Here is a 21,484-nt window from a genome sequence, read left to right as displayed (position 1 = left end):
ACTGTCGACGAGCCGCTCGGCGCCCGAAATTACGCGATTGAAACGATGCCCGAGATATTGGACCAACTCAATGCCATCCGGATAAAATCCGGATTAGCGCGCCAAAGCGGTAAGCGGCTCGCATAATCCCGAAAGTGGCAAATGCTCAGGAAAGGTCCATGGATCGAAGAAGCCAAACATTGTTCGGGCTTGTACATCCCATTGCATTGATTGCTTTCTGCCATACGAACCTGTGAAGCAGCATGCCAACAGCGAGCCTGCTAACGATGTGGATGAATGTAGTTTGCTCCTTCTATGAGACCCATTGCTGAGCAATTCCTCCATGACCTGCTCTGACAAATGTCAAACGAATGGGGGTTGCTGGAGGGTGGAGAGAATTCTTGTTCTGGCACACCCCATAGCATTCCCCCACTGCATAGCGTTCATGACACGTAACACTAGAGAAGACTCATGCTGGATGCACGATGCCTTCAAGCCATGATGTTAATGACGGCGTAGCAATTTACTTCTTCATGCGTCGAATACGTGCCTCGACGCGGGCGTTTTGCGCAGCACGGACCTCTTCAATGGCGTCTTGGACCTTTGGCGCAATGTCCGCGCGCTCAAAAGTGCCAGACTCCTCCTCTGCATCGTTGTCGTTCGTTCCTTCCTCGTGTTGGATCGCAGCGCCAACATGGGGGGCTCGTTTGGACACGCGGTCGCTGACATCGTCGTCCTCGTCGCTGCTTTCCTCACTGTCGACCGTTTCCGATGTGTTGCCGTCAAGGTACTTCCGTTTCAAGCGCGTGAACAGGACTTCTTCGTGCAACCGGAATCGGCGCAGCAGGTCGTCCACAGCATCGAGCTTCGACGGGTTGTTCGCAGCGTAAAACGCTATCAATTGGTCGCGATACTTCCTTTGACGGTGCGCATGGTGATATTCCGGAGTCGGTGCAAAGAATCCCACGGCCAGGAGCAATGAATACGACCCGGTCGCAAGAACGTTCATCGCTGCTTGCTGCACAGCAGGGGACCACATCAAGTTAGGAAGGGACAAGTCCGCCGAAATAGCATACACGGCAAACGTATTCACAACAACGAGGAGACCTGTGATGACCAACCAATGCCGCGGCGACGCTGACGTTCGAGCAAGGGCAACCGTCAGTGCCAGGGCGGTCAATGCAGCACGTGTTGCAATCTCGGCCTGACTGTCGTTCATGATAGCTGCAGCGTACACAGGAAGGACGAGTGGACTGTCCATGATGAGCTGCACCGTCGCATCCACAACGGCACGTGGGTGATGGTACACCACCGTGAGGCCGCCCCACAGAAGTGCTCTCGCGGGGCCGACGGTCATTTTGTGAGTGGGCCTTGTCGCAGCCTTTGAACTAGCCAATGAGAGATATCCGACAATGAAATTTTATCCAATCAAAGGCAATCAATTGTATTTTCAAATTTGAATTGCGCACTCCATGGCGGCTCAAGTTGACACCGCATGGCATTTACCGCGCCACGGAAGACTTGTACCGGCACAGCCCCCAGGAAATACCGCGAAAGGGCTACAATACAATGGTTCTTCGCCGCACGGACCATCCTCTGGACTTCGTTAACGCCCCAGTCGACGCGCAAGTGCTATTGCTGTTAAGTGTCGCGTTGAGGCGCACGCGACTCGTCGTGGATGTTCCCACCGCTCCGGCGCGATAGCAGAGTCGACATTAGGTTTGGTGTAGAAGTAGGTTACAAGGGTGAGATCATAAATACGATGGGTGGGGCGGATGGAATCACTGACTGAACTGGGTTTCCGGGACAAATGCATGGTGCGACCCTGGTGACGCGCTGTCAGGAGTGGACCGTTGCGACAGTGCCGTGACGGCGGCACCATCGCTCAACTGATGGATCATTGCTTGGATCTTGGCATATTTGTTCAGCTCAGCTTTCTATCTCCAAGCGATTACCACGCCACAGCACTTGTCCAAGTACAACAAACGAAGACACGTACGAGCCGTTGGACGTCTCCATCTCGCTGGGCGAGTGCTGCTGTCGTCGTGTCGACCTGTCGTTGAAGCTCTGCATTCTGCATGACGATCGCCGCCGCTTCGTTCTACACCCGCTATCACCTTCTCTTCCTGACACATGGACAGGACGATCTACCTGCATTTTGACGTGCTGATGGCGCAACATGTCCAAGTCGTGGCGTAGGGAGCTCGACCGTGCTTGTTCTTCAGCCACCGACTGCTCGTAGCGCACAATTGTGCGTTCAAGCTCTGCCATGTGCTCTTTGTGCGACTGAATCCGAATTTCTTGGTCCCTATGCGGTCCACCCATGAGTTTTCCAATTGCTCGGTGGAGCACATTACTCGACGTGCTGGTGCAAGTCGTCGAGCTTGGCATGGGCTTCTTGGAGCTCGCGAACGGCGACTTCTCGTTCCTACAGATCCACCCGTCGATACGTGACTTTCGTTTGGCGTCCACATGGCCATCGATGTCGTCGTCGGCATGGTCATGGAGTGAAATGCTTCATCATCCAAGTACCTCGGTCGTGCGTCGCAAGTCGTCCGTTTGTTGGTGGTGGGCTTTTGCTAAGAGAACCAACTGGCGATACAAGCTCTCGTGCTTTTCTTCGTGCAACTCGACCGTCCGTTTCAAATGCTACACGACCCAAACGCCATGAGCTAGCGAACGAATCGAAGCGCTGCGCATCGACAGTCCACACGGACAACGCAACAATGCCACGCAAACGACGAGATCGGCGAGGGATTACCGTGTTGGACTCGCGGGCGGCGAGGAGGTCTCCGCTCTGGGCAGCGTATGCCTCCGACATCGACTCGAGCTCGGTTTGTGCTTGCCTCGCTTTGGTTGACCTGCCAACGCATTGTTCGCCAAGGTCAGAACGGCGCATGTATACTCCAACGAGGAATCCTCGTACATGCGCTCGACGTCGGCGGCCGCGGCGGCATTCGCTTCACCCACTTCATCCAGTCGCATCTCCAACATGAGCAGCTTTCGCTGCAACGCTTGGTTGTCTTGGTCGAGTTGCCCGCGTTGCATGCGGCTGTCCTGCAACTGCGCTCTCTTCTTTTCCAGCGCGTCGGTCTAGAATTCCATTTGCATCTCGATCATCCCACGTCCTGTCAACACATCGCTGCCACCGATCGCACCTTGTCTTGCAGCTGTCGAAGCAGCCCATCGCAGTGTGCTTTGACTTTTCCCAGCTGAGTCTCCATGTTGGCGGTCAGGCTCTCGAGAACATGTTCGTGCGCGGTCCGTTGCGCGTCCAGTTCCTTTTGGAGCCGCGCGTGCTCGGTCCTGGCCAACATTCGCTCGTCGGCCGCGTTGGCACGCACCAAGTCTAGTTCAGCCGTGACTCGGTCGACTTGTTTCGACGCGAGTTGAAGCGCCGCGTCGCGCCGTGTGACACGATCGGTCCAAGACACGATCGCATCGTGGTGTTTCTACGTCGAAAGTTGCAGTGAACAACCAAGAGGCAGACCGAACGAAGCACCTGATGTGCCGCGTAGAGAGCGTCGGCAAGCGGGAGGAGCTGCGGGGACTTCGTCGAATGAATCGACAGCGCAAAGACCCGACGGAGAAAAGCCAAAACACGCAATGTCCACTGCTTCTCGTCGACTTGGCACAGCCCTCGAGCCGCGACAAACGCAACCGCCGGATGTTGAAGCGTTGCATGGCATTCTCGCAGCACGTCGTCGTCCATGTCGTTGTGAATCACCAATGCACCCACGAGCGCCTGACACCAACGACCCTGCATCAGTCCTCCATTACTGGACAAAGAATGGCCTGCGCTCACCATAAAGGCCAAGGAGAAGCGGGGAGTGAATTCAAGGGCAGCTTCAGGGGGTAAGGACTCGTACAGCGTGGCCTCTCGCTGGGCCAGCCCGACCAGCTAAACTCGATTCGTTCCACGTCATCAGACCATGCGATGGACCAACAGGCGTCGACGACTCACCTGACTAAAGTTGATGAGGGGTACACTCAACGTGACGATGCGCGCGTCCGCCCCGAGCTGGACGAGTAGAAGGCAGATCCACACGGCATGCTGGTATGCATCGGTCGCACTGATCGGGTTGTTCAAGTCGTTGGAAGGACGATGGTCGACATCGCTGGATACGGCTGGGACGACGTCATGTCGGACAAGTTGGGTGATTGTGGCATGAAGGGTTCGGAAGAGACCAATGAGCAACGGCTGCAGCAACGGGAGCAACTTGTCCGGAGTTGACGACTGCGCGGACGCAGGCGTCGTCGGGTTGGCGAACGACATGGCCGCCTACTCCACAAGTCGCATGACCACATGCACGGGGGACGTCGAAGCTGATGAAGCATTCATACCGACGGTGGCGGTGTTGAAGCCGGGTCAGCGATGCTCGCGTCATCGAGCAACGTTTCGACGAGGGGCTTGTCGTCCGTGAGCAACGCGACAAAAAACTTCGTCGCAGCGATTGCAACGATTGCAACTGGATGAAGCACCACCGCCATGACCTTGGCCAGCGGCGGGCACTTGGACCCGATTGTTTTCCGCAGGCGATGGCTCGTAGCGGCTACGCCATGGAGAAAGTGGAGCGCGACGTGGAGGCGCTGCACTGTCTCGTGCAGGTGGAGGCGAGGCAGCATGACCTCAACGAGGTGGACGATTTCACCGGACGTTTCCAGTAGGTCGAGGATCCATGGCTGGGTCGCCCAGTCGAGAACCAAGTTGACACTGGCGAGTTGGAGACGTACGCTAGAGATTACCTAGTGAGGATTTTCCGAAACAAAAATGGCGACAGTACGTGTCAAGAGCGCTGGATGACGACGTGGAATCGAAGCGCAGCATCATGGACGAGGAAGATGCGGTGTCGCTGTCGAGGATTGACACCACCAACGCGAGCGCGTGCGATACGTTCTTGGGCTGGAAAAGCTTTCGTCCCATCGGTTCGTGCAAAACCAGACAAGCGAGCACAGACATGGCGTAGATCAATATGCTGGCGTCGTCGGTTCGATTGAGCAACAGCGCCAATGTCCGCACGAGTTCTTTCCGTGTGGGGAGCTCGGACACGAACAGCTTCACCCCGACATTTCCGCGCAGACACGTCGCCAGTGTCTGCAGGTGCAAGATGAACGACGCTTCAAGATCTGCATTGGTGAGTTCGATGATTGCATCTACAACCGTGCGGACAAGTGTCGCGAGCACCTTGGCGAACGGCGGCGTAGGGTAGCCGACAAGCACTGCCCCACCCGCGATGTCGAAGAGGAGAGCGACCAGGTCGTTTCGAAGACTGTCGTTGTCGTTTGTGTCCACGCACAACGTTGACACTATGTCGAGCACGGGCGAGAAGACGGATGCGGGTAACGTGTGGAGATGCGCGAGAAATTGCAAGGATTGACATCGCGATTTCATCTCGGACAGGGCGTTGTTCTTGGCTATCTGTTTCGAGCCGTCGTTAAAGGCTGCAATGAAGGACTGCACCACCAAAAGCACATCTCCCCTGGATGTTTCCACGGAGCACGGCTGGAATGTCTTCCGCCATGGCTTTTGCTCGTCGACCACGTCACCCGGCATCCTGCCTTGCCGTCTCGTTGTGCCGCGGGATATCCGGTTAAATGGTGCGGCGATGATTATCCGGACTTGGACTGGGGTCACGGATTGGTCGACTTGAATCTGTCATGTGATTCGCTGAAAATAGAGCATATATGAAAGTTGATTTGCTGATGAGAATATTTATGTCCAATAATTGTCCCAATTTGCTTTCTTCTTGAAACCGACACAAAGATCCATCGCCGCCATTGTCGTGTGTGCGGTGGACAAGACGATGGCGACGGACCTGCGCACGTTTGCTTCGATCGTGTGCCGGGACTGCCTGTACTTGGAGTTCCCAGGATGTGACTCTCATCAGCTTCTGTACACAGAGTCCATCTTGGATGGCACGACGACGCATGCCAAGTGTCCCAAATGCTCTGCCGCCACCAACAATCAACGACCATTCCGCGAAGGTTGTCGGCGATGCAAAGGCAAGACGTTTATTGGAATGTGGAATTGCAGCCCCAAGGAGATCAAGCAGGCGTTTCGGTTCGTTCCGATGATGCTGTACGCTCCTGGTTCATGACCTCCCTCAGGTGTTTTCCATCCCGAATCGAAGAAATCGACCACACAGTCGTCCAGTGTGACGAACACTGTTGCGCCAGTGTCGTGTTTCCGAGCTCGCGCGAGGTTCTCACCACTCGCACGGCGGCCTGTGCCCTCGTCACCAGCAGCCATCGGCAACTCAAGCTGTCCAACTTCCAGTTGAGTATGCCGCATGTGCCGGGGTGTCCGCGACAAGGCATGCCGCTCCACGCGGTGAGTTGCCAGCATTCTCATGGAACACACTTTGTTATGCGCATCGTGCGCTTGGAGAGTAGGTGGCGGTGCGCTTACCCAAGAGCGAGCTAAAGTTCGTGTTGGAACGGATCGAGCAATGCCCGATTCCACCCGTTATTTCCATGGGGCCAGCGTATCGGAAGCGGCAACTCGCGCCAGCTCGAGATACGAATCAGCTGCACCAAGTACTGTCGACGCCACTACGACGGATGCAAAGAAAAACTAAACGACCACGTGGTAGATTTACCTCCGCTTGCTGGCGACAATCGTCACGACGTTCGACAGCCACAACCTGAATTCTCTCGAGCCCCTCAAACAGGTCTCTTCACCTTGACGGCATCCTTTTTAAAGAGTCTTTTTTCTTCGTAGATTGCCACGTTGTTTGAAAAGTCGGATGCCCTGCGCATGTTTAAGGACTGGGCGCCGCCGCAAGAGCCTCCCATCACGCACGTCGTGCCGACCAAAGCCATCGCGACGTCACAAGCAGATGACCAACACGACGTGACTCAGTACGAAGCCAAACGAGTTGAGTCTGCGAGAAAGACGTGGGGTTACGTAGATTGCTGGACCCAGGTTCGACCACGTACTGGCAGTCGGCCTTCGTTCCGCCTTCAAGCCCCTTGGCCCCGACCCCGACAACCGTGGAGGTCACGCTCGAGTTTGACCCGCCTACGGCCGTCCAAGCGATATCAATTCTGTGGCACATCGACTATGTTTGCCACAGCTATAACGTCCAAGTGTCGACGAACGGCGGTAAGGCGTACGACAGCAGCAACTTTTCCATCAGTACCAAGCAGCACCTGTCTGGATCCCAGACCATTCGTTATCACCTGCCATCGGTGCGTGATGATATCCGAGCCCATGTTTCCTCAACCTCGATATTTTTGGTTGCTCGTTGCGTCGCGCGGTGGACTGAATTCGTTGCTGACCACAACTGTCGATGGGGTTGAAGCAACGACGAAGCATTGCCAACTCACCGTGCGATTGTAGCCGGTCGTGGCATCCCATGTCAAAGTGTCCATGATGCCTCATTCGACTAGCGCACAAGATAAACCCATTTCGTTCGGCATCCACCATCTCCTCGTGTACCCAACGTCCGTGGAGGTTGTGTACACGTCACCGAGCAAGGTCTTGCAAGATCTCGTCACGTGGGTGTCTTCCGCCGCGACCCATTCGCCCCATCCCGCGATTCGCGATTTCGCGCTGTCGATCCTGCAGGTTCGCACTTGCGCTCGGGTTCGTTTCCATCGGTCTCAATGGTGGGTGGGCTTGGTTGTAGACGCTGGCACTGGCGTCGGGGTCGCTGTGCGCGCTTCTGCACGTCGTGCACTGCCTGCTGCACTCGCCGACCGGATCGAGTCCCGATTTTTCCCCGGACAAAACCGAGGCGTTCTTGCACGAGTTGGCGACGTGTGTTCAGAAGGTCATGTTGCAGTCCAACTCGGACCACAGCGCGACAAAATCGTTGGAGAATCGCATTATCCAACAAATGTCGCTCAACCTCCAGGACGAAGTGACCCGTCGAACCATTCAAATCTTGCAAAACATTCCCGGCCTTGAAGTGTACACGTCCCCGGATGCTGCAAACATGGCGACCATTCCTGGGCTGGAAGTGTACTCGCCACCGCGGCCGACTCCCGCTGCTGGCAGCCCAGCGCCAGCTTTGGTCCCACCACCCCCCATCTCGCTGACTAGGAACGATCAAGCAGTGACAAGTGCACCAGACCCCACAGTCACCATCCCTGCCGCAAATAATTCACACACGTCGGTGGACGATGAATGCGCGAGCCCCACGTCGTGCCCAGCTCTGGTGCTGCTTCTCTGCCAGGTACCATGCCCAACCTACTATTGCGCGAATGCGTTGCTCGATGGCCGAGCCGAGATGGGCTGAACAACCATGGATGCTGGTGCATGCTCGAGGAACGGAAGGATCGTGCTAACAGTGGTGTGTGGCTATGGCAGCAGCGCTCGTTTGTCAAGTGCATCGAGACACGCGCGCAGGTACACAAGGCTTTCACTCGACTGTCTCACGTGGACATGGCGATAGTTGGCGATGGTGATCTTGAGTGTGCTGAGCGAATTGAGTGTGTGGCAAATGCAGCGCATGCAACGACCAGAAGATTTTGTTGGGCGTCGAGAGGACGAACTCAGTCGGTTGGAAGATCCATTTTCGATTCAAGTGAGCGCCGAACTGTTTGGACTTGGGTACACGTTGCTGACGGAGCTCCTGGCCCCGTGGCTCAAACCGACACAATCAAAGCTCTACGACACGCTCGCGGCCGCGGCCGCGCGGTTGACACAATCACTGTCGTCGTCGCCATTTAGCCCGACAACAGGCCATGCCTTGTCCAGCGGAAAGAATTCCCTCGACCACCGATTCACGCCCAACGCGATGGGACTGGCAGTCTTGCAGGTAGGCCGCCCCACACACGTGTGTATAGCAAAGCATCGTGCAGAAGGTCGACGGCATGGCATTTTGTAGATCGTGACGTCGAATGTTCGCCGACTTGTGTTGAGTCATGTGGACCCGGCCGAAGTCGGGCTTCAAGATGGTCAGGACGAGCTCATCCAAGCCCTCGAGCACCTCATTCCGTTGGGAACCAAGCGAACGGATCCGTTGTTTCCGCTGTCGCTGCAAGCTGCGGCAGCAATCGAAGTGGGGATGGAAGCTTTCTACCCGTCGTCGCAGGTGCGTGGTTGGTCGAATTCATAGCTCGGCCGTGCTGACGGCCTCCATGCCTTTGCTTGTCGACGGTGCCAACCCATGATTGTAGCAACGAACGACGCTGCTCACGACGCGCATGGGCCATGGCGCCACACTCGAGTTTCAACTGCGATGGCCTGTCCAAGAACGTGAACAGGAAGACCCGCGCTATGAACGGCTCGTTTTAATTCTGCAGGTGTTTATCATTCGACTGCTCGTTCTGCTGGTCGAGTCGTGGTGATGGCACGTATGCCGTGTTGCGTGGATGACGGCCCATCCGTGTGACGCTCAACCGGCGTTTCTGGAGCTCACGAGGGCATTCTGACCACCGTTGTTTGTGACGTAGCTGGCTTGCATCAAGCTGGGGTTTGTCCATGCGCTGCGGGGGACGTGGGGCGTGTTTCTCCATTTGGTCGTCGCGCTTCCACCGACACAGTCGACGGCCGACGTGCTTCAGCAGTGCATTGCCGAGAGCATCCAGCAGGCAGGGTTCGCCGGGTGGCAAGTCGCGGCCGGGGCGCAGGAGATTTCGATCACGCTGCAGCGCCACTTGCACTGGAACCGTGTGGAAAAGATGGGTCACGACTCTGGGTCCGGCTGGATCCGAGTGTACCCCCGGGCCGTTGCCACCTACGACGACGTCCTTGTCGAAGTCGACGCGTTTGTGCATCAGCATGCAGCGTTGGTGACGTAAATAAACCCTAACTCAGTCACATTCTTGACCACACAGCACTCCTTTTGGCTTCGTAAGCCGAATTCGGCCTGGCGAGCGGCGGCCCAGCCATCGCATGGGCCATCGCAAGCCGAGTGACAAGAGCATTGGAACGATTCAGGACGGGGTAACGAGATTGTGTGGTTGATGCGGGACGTCACCAGCACGTCAGCACGTTCGTTTCGACGTGGGAAACAGTGGAAGGGACCGACGAGTGTGGAGGACGATGGAGAGGTCGAGACGGTCCTGCGGAAGTGGACGCCAAAGCCATTGGCGCAAACGAGCTCCGCTGCACAAACGGATTCACCGGCGTTCTCGACAGTGGAAAGACCAGAGGGACGACTGTTGTCGAGATTCGTTTGTGTCCATTCGAAGGAGGTGTATCGTTAGGAGAACTGGAGCAGGAGGATCACGATGGTCAGCGCGATGCAGCCTGCGATGGTCCGTGGCGAGAACGGAACTTCGACGTCGTCGCTTTCGTCGGCCGGCGAGTCCGTTGGATGCTGTGGAAAGGACGACGGAATGGCCGACGACGGGCGAGTCGTGTAGGACGACGGCTGGTGTCGCTTGCGGAGCTTGGCGCCGAGGATCTGATGGGCGATGTGTGGTGGCATCTAGACGCCGCATTGAGACATTCCAAGCAGCGGGCACACCAAAAACTCGACGACTCTGGGGCGTGAAACGCTGGTCTTACCTTGTTCACGTCTGCCTCCGAGTACCCGAGCTGAAGCAGATCGCGCTTCATTCCAGCCGTCACCATCAAAGGAACGGACGTAGAATATGCCGAGGCTGCTGGTGTTGATGTGCAATACGACGGCTTGCCACGACCCACCGACTGCGGCTGGCCCACGTCAACGACCGACGATGTCGGAATCAAGCCCTCGTCGACGTCTACAACACAAGAAAACATGATGACATTCACGTTCAACATATTGATTCGAATGCGGTTAAAGATGCATGCACGAAGCCTTGCAGCAGCACATGCACGGTCGGTGCCTCCTCCATCGAACGCACGACGTGGCATGCGCCGATACATTGGAAGTGTTGTGCCAACAAATCTACTTTTTCGTCGACGCACTGGCAAATACAAAATACAGCAACGCGAGCGTGACGAGCAGGGCCGCCACCGTCGGCGCCCTCGTCGACGCTGTTTTCGTCGCGTTCACAGGTTTCCTTTTCTTGACTTCACCTTTTCGCAACCCCGTGTCTAGGATCTCATGTGCTTCGTCGACCTTCATCTACACATCCATGCGAGATGAGCAACTCCATGGACCGGCAGTCCGTGTACCTTGTGGATGTCTTCGTCCTTGTATCCGAGAGTCTTGAGCTCGTACTTCATCTTGGCCGTAATCATGAACGGAACAGATGCAGCATTGCTTCGGCTCGACATCGATATCGCTCTCTCCTCTCTCTCACTACGCTCACAACCCCATAAGATTGTCTACGCCACAGGAACTCTCCGTCGCGGCGGCGCACCTGGCGGCGTTGCCTTGTGCGGTTGTGAATGCAGGTCGTGCACCTCCTCGTATTGGTGCGTATTATCATCTCAACGTGATATATTTATTGTGGGATAATTTCGGTCTTCGTATAAAATCGACAATGTCCACACACCATGCCGTGTGCTACATGATGTCTCAAGATCGGTCCAAGGGGCACATCAATTTACCATTTCTCCAGATAAGGTCGGAGCTGTGTCAGTCCTGACCACGTTGCTGCGCTGGGCGAGACTAACCCTTCCCGGCATCTGTCTTCATGAGCGGTTGGGTGTGAAGGTAGAAAAATATTTTTCAAGGGCTGAAACGAGCAAGTGGTGCGTAGTATTACCGAAGGGATTGGAAATGGGTGCTTGAATCCAAATGTGGGTGCGTGATGCCGTATAGCCCCAAAATGATTGGTCGACCGACCGGCACCACCCGTGGCTCGCCATTTTTCAAAGTCCCAACATGGCCGACGTTGCTGCGATCCAGAAGCAAGTTGAGTTCTACTTCTCCGACAGCAACTTTCGCCGGGATAAGTTTCTGCAAGCGGAGACGGCAAAGAATGCCGACCGCTTCGTGCCGTTCTCGGTCCTGTTCACGTTCAAGAAGCTGCAGGCGTTGACGACGGATGCGGCCGTGCTGGCGTCGGCGCTCGAAAAGTCGACCGTGGTTGAAATGAACGAAGACCGCACGGCCCTTCGCCGTATCCATGCCGCGACGTTGTCGGACGAAGACGCTAGCAAGCGCACTGTCGCATTCAGCGGTCTTGGCGTGCTCCCACCGACGATCGACCAAGTGAACGAAGCGTTCGACGCCGACAAGGTCGCGTACACGCGCATTGTCAAAGCTGCAGGTCGTTTCTTTGGCGTGGTGCATGTGGAATTCAAAGACGAAGCGACCGCGGACGCTATCCTGGCCGACAAAACGATCGCGATTGTCGGACGTAACCCTAAGAAGATGCGCTTGTCCGAGTACTTGGCGCTATCCCACGACGACAAGCGCGACTTTGAAAAGGGCATCCAAGCGATGCTCAAGGCGACCGGTGTGCCCGCGGACGCCACGTTCCAGGACACCGTGACCGCATTGGAAGGACTGTGGGATGACGACCGCGCTAAGAAGCCATTGATCAACTTTTTTGAGGACTTGCACGAGCTCAACTTGCTCTACCAGCAAGTGTCGGCCGCGGCGGAAGCTCTGGCATATTTCGAAGCTCATCCCGTCGAAATCCTTGGCACGAAGCTCTCGTTTGAGCTCGTGTCGGACGAAGATGCCCTCGCCGCCCGCCCGCGCAAGGACTCAAAAAAGCGCAAGGTCGACAATGCCGATCGCAAGTATGTGTGCATCACAGCGATCGGCAAGAGCGTTCGCATGTTGGACGTGAAGGATCTCGTCGTCCAAGCACTCGGTTCGTCTGGCGTCCGTGTCCCGTTTATCGAATTCCAGACCGGGTCATCGCTCGCCAAGATCAACTGCACGGACAACACGCAGGCGACTGCCGTGTACGAAGCGCTCTCAAACCTGACACCCGCGCCGCAATTGGGAGGCAAGACGCCGCACTTCCACTTGCTCACCGTCGGCGACGAACCTGCCGTTGAAGTCGACTACGAAAACGGCCTGATCGTCAAGCTCACGGGCGTGCCGTCGAACGTGTCCCGCGATGTGATCAAGGAGAAGCTCAACGAACTCCTCGGCGAGACTGGCGTCGTCGCGTACATTCAGTTTCAGCTGGGCCAGACGGAAGCGCTACTCCGTGTCGATGTCCCCAAGGCCGCGACAAAGCTCGTCGAGCTCATCTCGTCCGGCGACATGGCGGTGAAGGACCAAAAGATTGGTGGCGCGGAAATCTTGACCGGTGATGACGAAAAGGCGTTCTGGGTCGATGCGGAAACCGCCCGCCGTGCGCGATTTGTCCAGACCGACAGCAACAAGCGTCAACGACAAGGCGATTATGGTGGCAGAGGTGGCCGTGGCCGAGGTGGTGGCCGTGGCCGAGGAGGTCGCCGTTAATCTACCTAAACGTGAATGCTATATAGATACTCACCTCGTTGGTCCCGATGGGAATGTATTATCGTAGATCGAAGCTGATTGGTGGGTGCCCTTTCGTCAACACAACCTGGCGACACAGGCGGAGAGGACTACGCGCAGCTCGTGGTGGCCGATGACCACCGTGGCAAACGGTATGGCTCTGGGTTGGGTGCAGGAGGTGGAGCTCGAGTTCTGACGATGGCCACCATGATGAAGGGAATGGATTGAAGCATGTCCGTGGAAGTGGCTATTAGTAGTTTTTTTTGGGACGAGCAGCATCCTTGGCGATGCAATGGACTTCCCGCACCGCCCGTCCATTCACATGGCATGATGGTGGCACAACTGGTGACGAGTTAAAGAGGAGGTCCGAGTGTACACCGAGGCCGTGACTGGACTTGAAATGCGCAGCATTGGAACGAACGCATCTCGTCGGTCCTGCTTTCAAAGGAAAGTTACAAGTACGACGGAGTACGGTCGCAGTCGTGCCACGATTGCTGCTACTCAAGAAAGGTCGCAGCACGACGTTGGTGTCCCCAGCACATTTGCTCGACATTCGTGGACGGGCGGCCCCCAGACGCTGGTCGACAACATACGCATCACGCCACATCCAGATAAAAACGACTCGATACAGACGATGGTCACTTCGCTCCATCCACCAAGCGTATCCACTCCAACGACGGTGAAACCATCGCAAGGACCAACAATGTGCTTGAGATACGACCGACGGCCCCGATGACCAGCACGCCTCGCCCCCAGCGCATTTAGTCGTTCGAGGGAGTCTCACGATTGCAATGACCACATACTACTTCACGCAGTTGTCGCCAAACTTTCCCCATCTGTGATGACCCGACTTGGACGTCTCCAGCGGTGCGGAAGTTGGCGCATGTGATGCGGCTGGGCCTTGCGCGCACAACAGGTCAAGGACATGGTGCGCCGCATGCAGTACAGCTGCACCATGAACCCCGTCGGGAAGAGCACGATGATCTTGTATCCATCCCGAGAGACGGCTCTGCATCTTCGTCCCCCGACCTTTTTCAGAATTCCATGTAGCCGCCAACTTTCTGCCATCCCCAGGCCAAATTTGCCCCATGGATTACCCCACTTATTTGCCCCGTGTCCCAAGGACATCGAGGACTGGATGTCACTTAGCCAATAAAACGTCTGGATTTGACGATATATGTATTTTAGCCAATCAAAACGTCCCACTTGGACACCGCACATCATCTCCGCACAAAGTCAGTTGACGCTGCCGTCGCCGCTGTCCGCCGCACCTGGATCGACGCCCGATAATGAGCATCAAACTTCGAGATCTCATTCGAAATGTACGAGCATGCAAAACTGCTGCGGAAGAGCGGGCCGTGATCGCTAAGGAAAGCGCGCTGATCCGTACAGCGTTCAAGGACAACGACAAGCAGTACCGACACCGCAACGTTGCCAAGCTCTTGTTCATCCACATGTTGGGCTACCCGAGTCACTTTGGGCAGATGGAATGCCTCAAGCTTATTGCGGCCAACAACTTTTCAGAAAAGAGAATAGGCTACCTCGGCTTGATGCTGCTCTTAACAGACCAGGAGGAAGTGCTCACGCTGGTCACGAACTCGCTGAAAAAGTACGTGATTCGTCAACTCGACACGTCCACTTCCCGTCACTTGTAGCGATCTCAATCACGCAAATCCGTTCGTTGTGGGCCTCTCGCTGACCGCTGTCGGGAACATTGCGTCGGTAAATGATCTCTCTCGTTATCCCAGTGTTGACACCATGTGAAGCCCGACATGGCGCGCGACTTGATCACCGATATCGACAAGCATCTCAAGAGCGACAATCATTTTCTGCGCAAGAAGGCGGCTCTCGCATGCATTCGTGTGTTTCGCCAGGTATGGTGTCCGAGAGCATTGCACAGGTCGAATTGAGACCCTTCTTTAGGTACCAGAGCTCGTGGAAGACTTTGTCGAGCCCATTCTCGATCTTCTACGCAGCAAGAACCACGCCGTGCTGCTCACGGGCGTTCAGCTCATCATCGACCTGTTGCTCATTGACCGCGCGGTCCACGGCGAGTACTTCAAGGGCATTGTGCCGGCGCTCGTCCGCGAATTGCGCAACTTGCTTTCCAACAACTACACGCCCGAGTACGACGTGTCTGGGATTGTCGATCCGTTCCTCCAGGTCAACATCCTCAGGTGCTGTGGTCTCTCTCCGTCCATCCGCCAGTGATGGCTTTGTGAGACTGCGCCGCCTGGCTAACTTGGCACCGTTAGTTGTTTGCGCCTGCTTGGTCAAGACAACGAAGAGGCGTCGGAGGCCATGAACGACGTGCTGGCCCAAGTTGCGACAAACACAGAGACGTCCAAGAACGCCGGGAACGCCATCTTGTACGAGTGCGTATCGACAATCATGTCGATCCAAAGCGAGAGCGGCCTCAAAGTGCTCGCGATCAACATCCTTGGCCGGTTCCTGCTCAACCGCGACAATAACATTCGATACGTCGCATTGAACACGCTGTCCAAGGTTGGAGCGCGCCCTTTCGTTGGCTTTGGTCGTCACGATGGTACAGGTGATTGCGGACGACGCGCCGGCCGTCCAGCGCCACCGCAACACGATCGTCGACTGCTTGAAAGACCCCGACTTGTCCATCCGACAGCGCGCTCTCGAGCTCATCTACGCTCTAGTCAACGAGTCCAACATCCAAGCGGTACGACTCACTGCGACCGCATCCGTTCACGAACTTTCTGGCCGTCGCTGGTGCATTTGAGAATTGCATCGTCGACGATTGTACAATCAATTATCTCACATGGCCGCCGGTCTCGACGACGGTGATGCGAGCGACGTCCATTGCACGTTCATTTCTCGTGCATCGTAGTTGTGTGGCGCATGTTGAATCGATCGACACTCGCCGTCGTGAGGAAGAGGAGGCTTGACAAGTTGTGTGTAGCTCGCGCGTGAAATGCTCAACTACCTCGTCGTGTCCCCAATCGACCAAAAGCCCGCACTCTGCTCGCGTATCGCCGGTACGCTCGACCCCCCGTCGTGTGCATGGAGTTTGCGACCTCCGTCGGCGATGCCAGCATCTATCCACCCGTGCTGTCGAGTGTAGATGCCGTCGAACGATACGCCCCAACACAGCGCTGGCATATCGACACGCTGATCACGATGCTGTCGATTGCCGGGTCGATCTTGCCGGACGAGCATATTTCGTCGTCGCTAATCGTGCTGATCCAAAAGAACCCGGCGCTCCACGTGTACGTCGTGCACAAGTTGTTTTGGGCCCTCAAAGAAGACATGTCACAACTTGCCCTTGCCCACGTTGGTCTGTGGTGCATTGGCGAGTACGGCCGGGCGCTGTGCGGGAGCGATCCCCCCGCGGATGAAGAGACGCTCCAGGGAAAGACCCGCGTGGACGAGGCCGTCGTTGTCGATCTCGTCTCCACCGTACGTTGTCTTCTGGCTCGTACACACCCCAGATGACCCACGTGACTGGAGACAGATTGTGCGCCACCCGAACGCATCCGACCAGACGAAGGCGTATGGGTTGACGGCGGCCGTGAAGCTGACTACACGACTCACCCAGCCTGACTCGATTGCGACGCTTCGGGCGTTGTTGACGTCCCACAAGGCAGCGTTGGTAAGTGCTTCTGGCAAGCTCGTTTTCATCGCGAGCTGGATCTCTTTTGCTTGTTGACGTGTGCCAATGCGAATGCTGCGCTCTTCGTCGTGATGGTGCGATGTCGATAACCCCTCCAAACGTGTGGCTGGCGTTGCGTGGCTCGACTTGAATGTCCTGACCTCCTCTAGTTAATCTTGTTTTTCCCGTGGGATGTTGGCACAGGCGGTGGATTTGCAGCAACGGTCGAGTGAATTTGCAGGTCTGTTGGAGCCCCAGTGGTCAGGCATTCGTGGAGACATCTTGGCCCCGATGCCCATGATTGACATGACTCGCGTTCGAACCCGGCAGTCGCAACTGCTCGCGTTCAGCGCTCCCGCCACGTCCGCGGATTTTGATGAAGCCGCACCGACGAACGGGTCGTCAGCTCCCCCCACCACAGCGCCTGTCAACTTGTTGGACTTGGACGACATTTTCGGTACATCTGCGGCGACAACTGCACCTACGACGGCCGCCCCCGCACCCCCCGCAGCGACACCGGCGGTGGATTTATTGGCCGATTTATTCTCGTCTGGCCCTGCTCCACCCAGTGCCATGGCGGTGGCTCCTGTCGTGCCTTCGACAGCTCAATTGCTGGATATTTTCGGAGGCCCGCCCGCAGCACCTGCGGCACCCACGACTGTAGTACTGCAACGACATCCATGGCGACGCACCACGTCTTATGGGTGCACGTAGGTACAGCCCCCCGGCCAACACATTCGCGCGTACGAAAAGAACGGCCTTGCGTTGGACATTGAGCTGAGCAAGCCCAACTTGAGCGACCCGTCGATTTCGCACATCCTGTGTCTGTTTACAAACAAATCGGCGTACCAACTGGACAACTTTGTGTTTCAAGCTGCGTTTCCAAAGGTGCCGATCGAGTGGCGCGATGGACTTTTCACGTTTGTCTAGTACATTCGATTGATTATGGACCCGCCGAGTGGCGCGAGCATCCCGGCCAACTTGGGTGGCCGCATCACGCAGCTGGCCAAGATTCAAAACTCGAACCATGGCGAGGTACGTGCCTCGAGTGGCCGGTCAGGCGTGACACGATGGAATGCGGCTGTAGAAACCTGTCATGATGCGTATCAAGCTCGAGTTTACGATCAACGGTACCAAGATCGAAGACATGGCGACGGTGAATGTGTTCCCGCCGACCTTTTAACGCATACAAACATCAACCGATCGTCTCGTCCATGTGTCATGTCGGTCGACCATGTCTTGCATGCACTGGACTGCCTTCACGTGTAAGTTTACGTGGAAGGTGCATCCCCGAGCAGCTTTCCTGTACTTGACGGCGCACATCACGACGCAAAACTCTCCTCCCTGCATGAAAATATGCCTACTTGACGACACATGTGCGGCCTTGAACAGACGTAGATGCTTTTGTGGTCCTTTCAAGTGGCGCCACAGGGATCAGGACATTCGATGCACAACAGGACGTGAACTCCGCGATCGCCGCGGCATTGTGACTTGACGCTTCTCACTTCAACTGGAGCAAATGAGCTCTGCCTTACACGATGCCGACACGATCAAGAGCAGATGCCCCATGGGAGCCACTCGCCCCCGCCTTCGTCTTGAGCCATGCTTGTGATAAAAAACGCCATGGAAGTAAAGGAGGACATGGCGACCATTCCCAACGAATCATTGCCCAACCCGCTCCGCCGTGTGAATCATCGAAGGAGACACATGCGAGAGTCGTACAGTGAACTCTCTTCCCCTGTCATATTGGGCATGGTCGGAGGAGTCGACTTCGTGGTGTCGATGGGTTGTGTCGGTGCGCCATCGTTGGCGTTGCATGGGTTGCTTGCAACCGTGGTTGCGTTGATTTTCGTCGAAACTTCGTCCTCATCGTGCTTTAACATCGACGGTGCCGTCACTTCAGTGCCGAGGTGGTTCTGGACCTACTCGGGCATGTCGCCGTGCTTTGGACTTTCACTCTCTTGGTGTTGGCTCGCCACTGGGTCCACGGATGACTGCAACCGACCGTATCACGTGCGCTGGTCGTTTCAGTTGCGTCCGGCGCGAGTGCAGTTCTGCCGCAGGATGGACGCGCCTTGACCCCTCTTTGCATTCTCGCATGATGATTACACTGCGTGAGGCAGCGGCGGCATCTCAATCAAGTGAGATACCTCCGTCCCATCGTGCGGTAGTCAAGGCGCACGTGTAAGACGGAGAGTGTTATACAAAGCCGGCGCAAATGTCCTGCCTCATGCTGATGGACCCGCTGCCCTTCCTGATCTTGACACCGTCTGTGGCGTTGTTGGGAGGTTCTTCGCCTGGCGCAATCATCATGGTGGTAATGTGCGAATTTTCTTCCAAAATATTCCATAAATTTGGTAAAAAGCACACGATGAACGACCAACGGCAGTGGAGCCATGGTCTCGGTTGCCGTGGTGTTGAGAGTCGCATGGCTTGCAACCTGCCACGGCGCGAAACTCTCCTTCATGCATCAAGATGCGGACTTGCTCTCCCGTGCAGTGATGTGGACGGAAGACTCTACGATTCCTCTTGCTTCTCCTTTCGTGGAGTGTAACCACGGTGGCGCCATCAACTTTGCTGTGCAAGGCATCAAGGACCAAGCCGTTGTGGACCACCCGCTGGTGCTGCTTGAAGGGAACGTGGACTTCCCTAAGCGAATGCCTTCGCTTCTTCCACTTCCGTCGTGTTCGGTGCTTTATGTTCGAATCCAGTACATCGTCACGCTCTGGGCTGTCACCCTGCCAAGTGGTCACTTCAAGGCCCTCATTCATCTCCCATCTCCCGGGCTTCATTTCGTAAAGCTTTGGTCTCCTATGTTGCCATCATATCGCTGCTTGAATTCGCTACTTTACCGCCCTCCTTTGACATCCCTCGAAAAATCGAGCTCGACCACAACCATATCACCATTTCGGCTTCGCTTCACCCTCCAGACTTGCCCTGACACGAATGGGACCATCGACGCTCCTCTTGGCTCCGACAACAGCCTCACTGCAGCTCTATCTATACTCCAGTTCAACGCGATCCTCCTACAGACGATCATGGCTCAGCTGCAATCGGCGCACCATCTGCCACCGCACACGTTTGCTTTCGACTCGTTGGATGCACTCGGACAGCCAGTCGTGGATGCTTGGTCAACGCCAGAACTAACCACGTCCACAATGGCAGCCTTGGACGACCAAGAGATCTTTCGGGTCATTCGGCGGGAACTCAATCCCAACGCGACAGACTCGAACCTACTCCACGTCGTAGTGACGGGTTGTTGCCGCTACAACGCAATGACTCGCCGTGCTGTTGGCCACGCCGCTGTGGGAGCCGATGGAACGCCGCGTGTGGCGCTGTTTGGTGGATGCGGTCTCCACGCGTGGGCATCCAGCGTCCACGACGTCGTGAAAAAGCTTACGGACACCACAAGAATTCCGTCATACCTGATGGACGACAGCGGCCATCGTGGAACAATGGGGGGCTTGTACACTACTGGGCTTGGCGCTCTTTTGCATGAGATGGGGCATGCTTTCGGTCTAGGCCACTCGCCACCGGGATTTATCATGAGTCGGGGTGGCGACGATCTCCATCGTGTTCTCAGTCTGTTTGGCATGGATGGGGCACCCTTGAAAGACATGGGCGGCGCAAGGTGGCATCGGACAAATGCAATCAAGTTGCATCACTCGCCGTTCTTGCGGCGGGAATCGCCCGCACATGCTTTTGCAGGTAGACGGAATGGGCCTTCCATCCAGTGGCGCCATAATCTGCTTGGTCCAGCCGGACTTGCTTACATGGACGGCCCCCAGCGCCCGTTCAAAGTGTCCATCAGCAAGGGTTGCATCCACATGGGCCTGCTTCTTGACATTGGCGACGTCCGCATCGCTCCAGACAAGGACGGCGGGGACGACATGCTGTTTTGTCTTGCCACTGGTGAAGTTGTCGTGGCGGTGACTGTGCACGCCGTGGCATGGGTGGATGGGATTCAATTGCACACGTCCACCCGATCCACCCAAGTGTTTGGCCATGCAAACGACGTACCGCCCGTTCGACTTGCCGCGCCGCACGGCATGTACGTTCACGCGTTGGAAGGAACACTGGGGGATCGTCGCATTGGCCGACTGGGCGTATCCATCGCACCCCTTCATATGGGGTTACCGGATGATAAGACATGTTCAGCGTCACATATCGCCGCAATGGACAGTATCCCTCGATCGCTACCTGGACTGCCACGCGGTGCGTCAACTACAAAATCGGGACATATTGTCAACACGTCATGTTTTCCCACGTGGAAATGGACCAACGTCGACGACATACCGTTGCGCACCCATGAGCAAATTGTCCAGCTTGATGTCGCAAGAGATGGGAATGGAATCGTTTGCGGTCTGGGCTTGCATTCGCCGGAACGAGCTTTTCCGTGGCAAGGTGTTCGAACGGATGCGCTGGAGTTTTACATCGCCCCACCAGGATGGTTCATCGAGTCGTTTGAAGTGCGGCGTGACGGTGTGGACGCAAAATACACACGCTTCGTGACCTCTCGTCAGGGCGGTGCGCCGACCCCACGACGTGATCTGCGCCGTTGCTCCTCTGACCAATCTCTCCGAGACGACGTCGGCGATGTGAATGTCCAAGTGTT

General features: G+C 56.2%; 7 protein-coding genes across 11 annotated transcripts; 4 read left to right on the top strand and 3 right to left on the bottom strand.

The window, feature by feature from the left end:
• Positions 1-284: 284 nt before the first annotated feature.
• H310_11239 (hypothetical protein) lies at positions 285-1,359 on the bottom strand. The gene has a single exon (XM_008877828.1). It carries the CDS (start codon positions 1,334-1,336, stop codon positions 503-505), a length of 834 nt encoding a protein of 277 aa, XP_008876050.1. The 5' UTR covers positions 1,337-1,359; the 3' UTR covers positions 285-502.
• Positions 1,360-1,402: 43 nt separating this feature from the next.
• H310_11238 (hypothetical protein) lies at positions 1,403-5,560 on the bottom strand. The gene is made up of 13 exons (XM_008877827.1): positions 4,764-5,560; positions 4,324-4,714; positions 3,944-4,261; positions 3,785-3,880; positions 3,482-3,724; positions 3,138-3,431; positions 2,906-3,072; positions 2,741-2,840; positions 2,512-2,628; positions 2,337-2,407; positions 2,131-2,287; positions 1,979-2,080; positions 1,403-1,916 (listed from the first exon to the last, which is right to left on the bottom strand). Exons 1-13 carry the CDS (start codon positions 5,531-5,533, stop codon positions 1,761-1,763), a joined length of 2,982 nt encoding a protein of 993 aa, XP_008876049.1. The 5' UTR covers positions 5,534-5,560; the 3' UTR covers positions 1,403-1,760.
• A 172-nt stretch (positions 5,561-5,732) lies between these two features.
• On the top strand, positions 5,733-9,760 carry H310_11237. 2 transcript variants are annotated; one of them, XM_008877826.1, is made up of 13 exons: positions 5,733-6,040; positions 6,088-6,310; positions 6,373-6,516; positions 6,573-6,650; positions 6,701-6,840; positions 6,891-7,170; positions 7,322-7,549; positions 7,611-8,159; positions 8,297-8,332; positions 8,379-8,744; positions 8,814-9,020; positions 9,106-9,231; positions 9,382-9,760. In XM_008877826.1, exons 1-13 carry the CDS (start codon positions 5,784-5,786, stop codon positions 9,727-9,729), a joined length of 2,982 nt encoding a protein of 993 aa, XP_008876048.1. In that variant the 5' UTR covers positions 5,733-5,783; the 3' UTR covers positions 9,730-9,760. The 2 variants fall into 2 exon arrangements, with proteins under 2 accessions (XP_008876048.1, XP_008876047.1); XM_008877825.1 differs by having other exon boundaries at positions 8,294-8,332.
• Positions 9,761-10,056: 296 nt separating this feature from the next.
• On the bottom strand, positions 10,057-11,264 carry H310_11236 (hypothetical protein). 3 transcript variants are annotated; one of them, XM_008877823.1, is made up of 5 exons: positions 11,224-11,264; positions 11,036-11,162; positions 10,937-10,985; positions 10,442-10,638; positions 10,057-10,361 (listed from the first exon to the last, which is right to left on the bottom strand). In XM_008877823.1, exons 2-5 carry the CDS (start codon positions 11,135-11,137, stop codon positions 10,134-10,136), a joined length of 576 nt encoding a protein of 191 aa, XP_008876045.1. In that variant the 5' UTR covers positions 11,138-11,162; positions 11,224-11,264; the 3' UTR covers positions 10,057-10,133. The 3 variants fall into 3 exon arrangements, with proteins under 3 accessions (XP_008876045.1, XP_008876044.1, XP_008876046.1); XM_008877822.1 differs by having other exon boundaries at positions 10,087-10,361; positions 10,826-10,985; positions 11,224-11,257; XM_008877824.1 differs by having other exon boundaries at positions 10,087-10,361; positions 10,442-10,985.
• Positions 11,265-11,687: 423 nt separating this feature from the next.
• Positions 11,688-13,277, top strand: H310_11235 (hypothetical protein). The gene has a single exon (XM_008877821.1). The coding sequence runs from the start codon at positions 11,691-11,693 to the stop codon at positions 13,230-13,232; it is 1,542 nt and encodes a 513-aa protein (XP_008876043.1). The 5' UTR covers positions 11,688-11,690; the 3' UTR covers positions 13,233-13,277.
• A 1,187-nt stretch (positions 13,278-14,464) lies between these two features.
• Positions 14,465-18,246, top strand: H310_11234. 2 transcript variants are annotated; one of them, XM_008877819.1, is made up of 13 exons: positions 14,465-14,859; positions 14,906-14,972; positions 15,017-15,124; positions 15,174-15,427; positions 15,506-15,755; positions 15,802-15,939; positions 16,180-16,255; positions 16,342-16,676; positions 16,732-16,869; positions 17,074-17,532; positions 17,584-17,757; positions 17,800-17,904; positions 17,957-18,246. In XM_008877819.1, exons 1-13 carry the CDS (start codon positions 14,540-14,542, stop codon positions 18,050-18,052), a joined length of 2,520 nt encoding a protein of 839 aa, XP_008876041.1. In that variant the 5' UTR covers positions 14,465-14,539; the 3' UTR covers positions 18,053-18,246. The 2 variants fall into 2 exon arrangements, with proteins under 2 accessions (XP_008876041.1, XP_008876042.1); XM_008877820.1 differs by having other exon boundaries at positions 17,074-17,529; positions 17,957-18,091.
• Positions 18,247-19,334: 1,088 nt separating this feature from the next.
• H310_11233 (hypothetical protein) lies at positions 19,335-21,471 on the top strand (the record flags this gene model as incomplete). The annotated part of the gene is made up of 3 exons (XM_008877818.1): positions 19,335-20,577; positions 20,629-20,920; positions 21,393-21,471. The coding sequence occupies 3 exons, from the start codon at positions 19,335-19,337 to the stop codon at positions 21,469-21,471; spliced, it is 1,614 nt and encodes a 537-aa protein (XP_008876040.1).
• Between the last annotated feature and the right edge of the window lie 13 nt (positions 21,472-21,484).

This window comes from Aphanomyces invadans, assembly GCF_000520115.1.
Source record: "Aphanomyces invadans strain NJM9701 unplaced genomic scaffold supercont1.30, whole genome shotgun sequence".
Classification (NCBI taxonomy): Eukaryota; Oomycota; class Saprolegniomycetes; order Saprolegniales; family Verrucalvaceae; genus Aphanomyces; species Aphanomyces invadans.
The sequence above is the reverse complement of the archived record's forward strand: the minus strand, read 5'-3'. Positions and strand labels throughout refer to the sequence as shown.

What these genes read in the sequence shown, in the direction of transcription:
- H310_11234 (XM_008877819.1), top strand. Translation starts at nt 14,540, where the DNA reads ATGAGCATCAAACTTCGAGATCTCATTCGAAATGTACGAGCATGCAAA. An exon ending in GCATTCGTGTGTTTCGCCAG is followed by an intron (nt 15,125 to 15,173) that starts GTATGGTGTCCG and finishes ACCCTTCTTTAG; the next exon opens with GTACCAGAGCTCGTGGAAGA. An exon ending in ACTCTGCTCGCGTATCGCCG is followed by an intron (nt 16,256 to 16,341) that starts GTACGCTCGACC and finishes TGTCGAGTGTAG; the next exon opens with ATGCCGTCGAACGATACGCC.
- H310_11235 (XM_008877821.1), top strand. Translation starts at nt 11,691, where the DNA reads ATGGCCGACGTTGCTGCGATCCAGAAGCAAGTTGAGTTCTACTTCTCC.
- H310_11239 (XM_008877828.1), bottom strand. Translation starts at nt 1,336, where the DNA reads ATGACCGTCGGCCCCGCGAGAGCACTTCTGTGGGGCGGCCTCACGGTG.
- H310_11236 (XM_008877822.1), bottom strand. Translation starts at nt 11,137, where the DNA reads ATGTCGAGCCGAAGCAATGCTGCATCTGTTCCGTTCATGATTACGGCC. An exon ending in GCTGTATTTTGTATTTGCCA is followed by an intron (nt 10,639 to 10,825) that starts GTGCGTCGACGA and finishes CTTGTGTTGTAG; the next exon opens with ACGTCGACGAGGGCTTGATT. An exon ending in CGGAGGCAGACGTGAACAAG is followed by an intron (nt 10,362 to 10,441) that starts GTAAGACCAGCG and finishes TGCGGCGTCTAG; the next exon opens with ATGCCACCACACATCGCCCA.
- H310_11237 (XM_008877825.1), top strand. Translation starts at nt 5,784, where the DNA reads ATGGCGACGGACCTGCGCACGTTTGCTTCGATCGTGTGCCGGGACTGC. An exon ending in GAGATCAAGCAGGCGTTTCG is followed by an intron (nt 6,041 to 6,087) that starts GTTCGTTCCGAT and finishes GACCTCCCTCAG; the next exon opens with GTGTTTTCCATCCCGAATCG. An exon ending in AAGGCATGCCGCTCCACGCG is followed by an intron (nt 6,311 to 6,372) that starts GTGAGTTGCCAG and finishes CTTGGAGAGTAG; the next exon opens with GTGGCGGTGCGCTTACCCAA.
- H310_11238 (XM_008877827.1), bottom strand. Translation starts at nt 5,533, where the DNA reads ATGCCGGGTGACGTGGTCGACGAGCAAAAGCCATGGCGGAAGACATTC. An exon ending in CCCTCATCAACTTTAGTCAG is followed by an intron (nt 3,881 to 3,943) that starts GTGAGTCGTCGA and finishes AATCGAGTTTAG; the next exon opens with CTGGTCGGGCTGGCCCAGCG. An exon ending in GACTTGCACCAGCACGTCGA is followed by an intron (nt 2,288 to 2,336) that starts GTAATGTGCTCC and finishes TGGACCGCATAG; the next exon opens with GGACCAAGAAATTCGGATTC.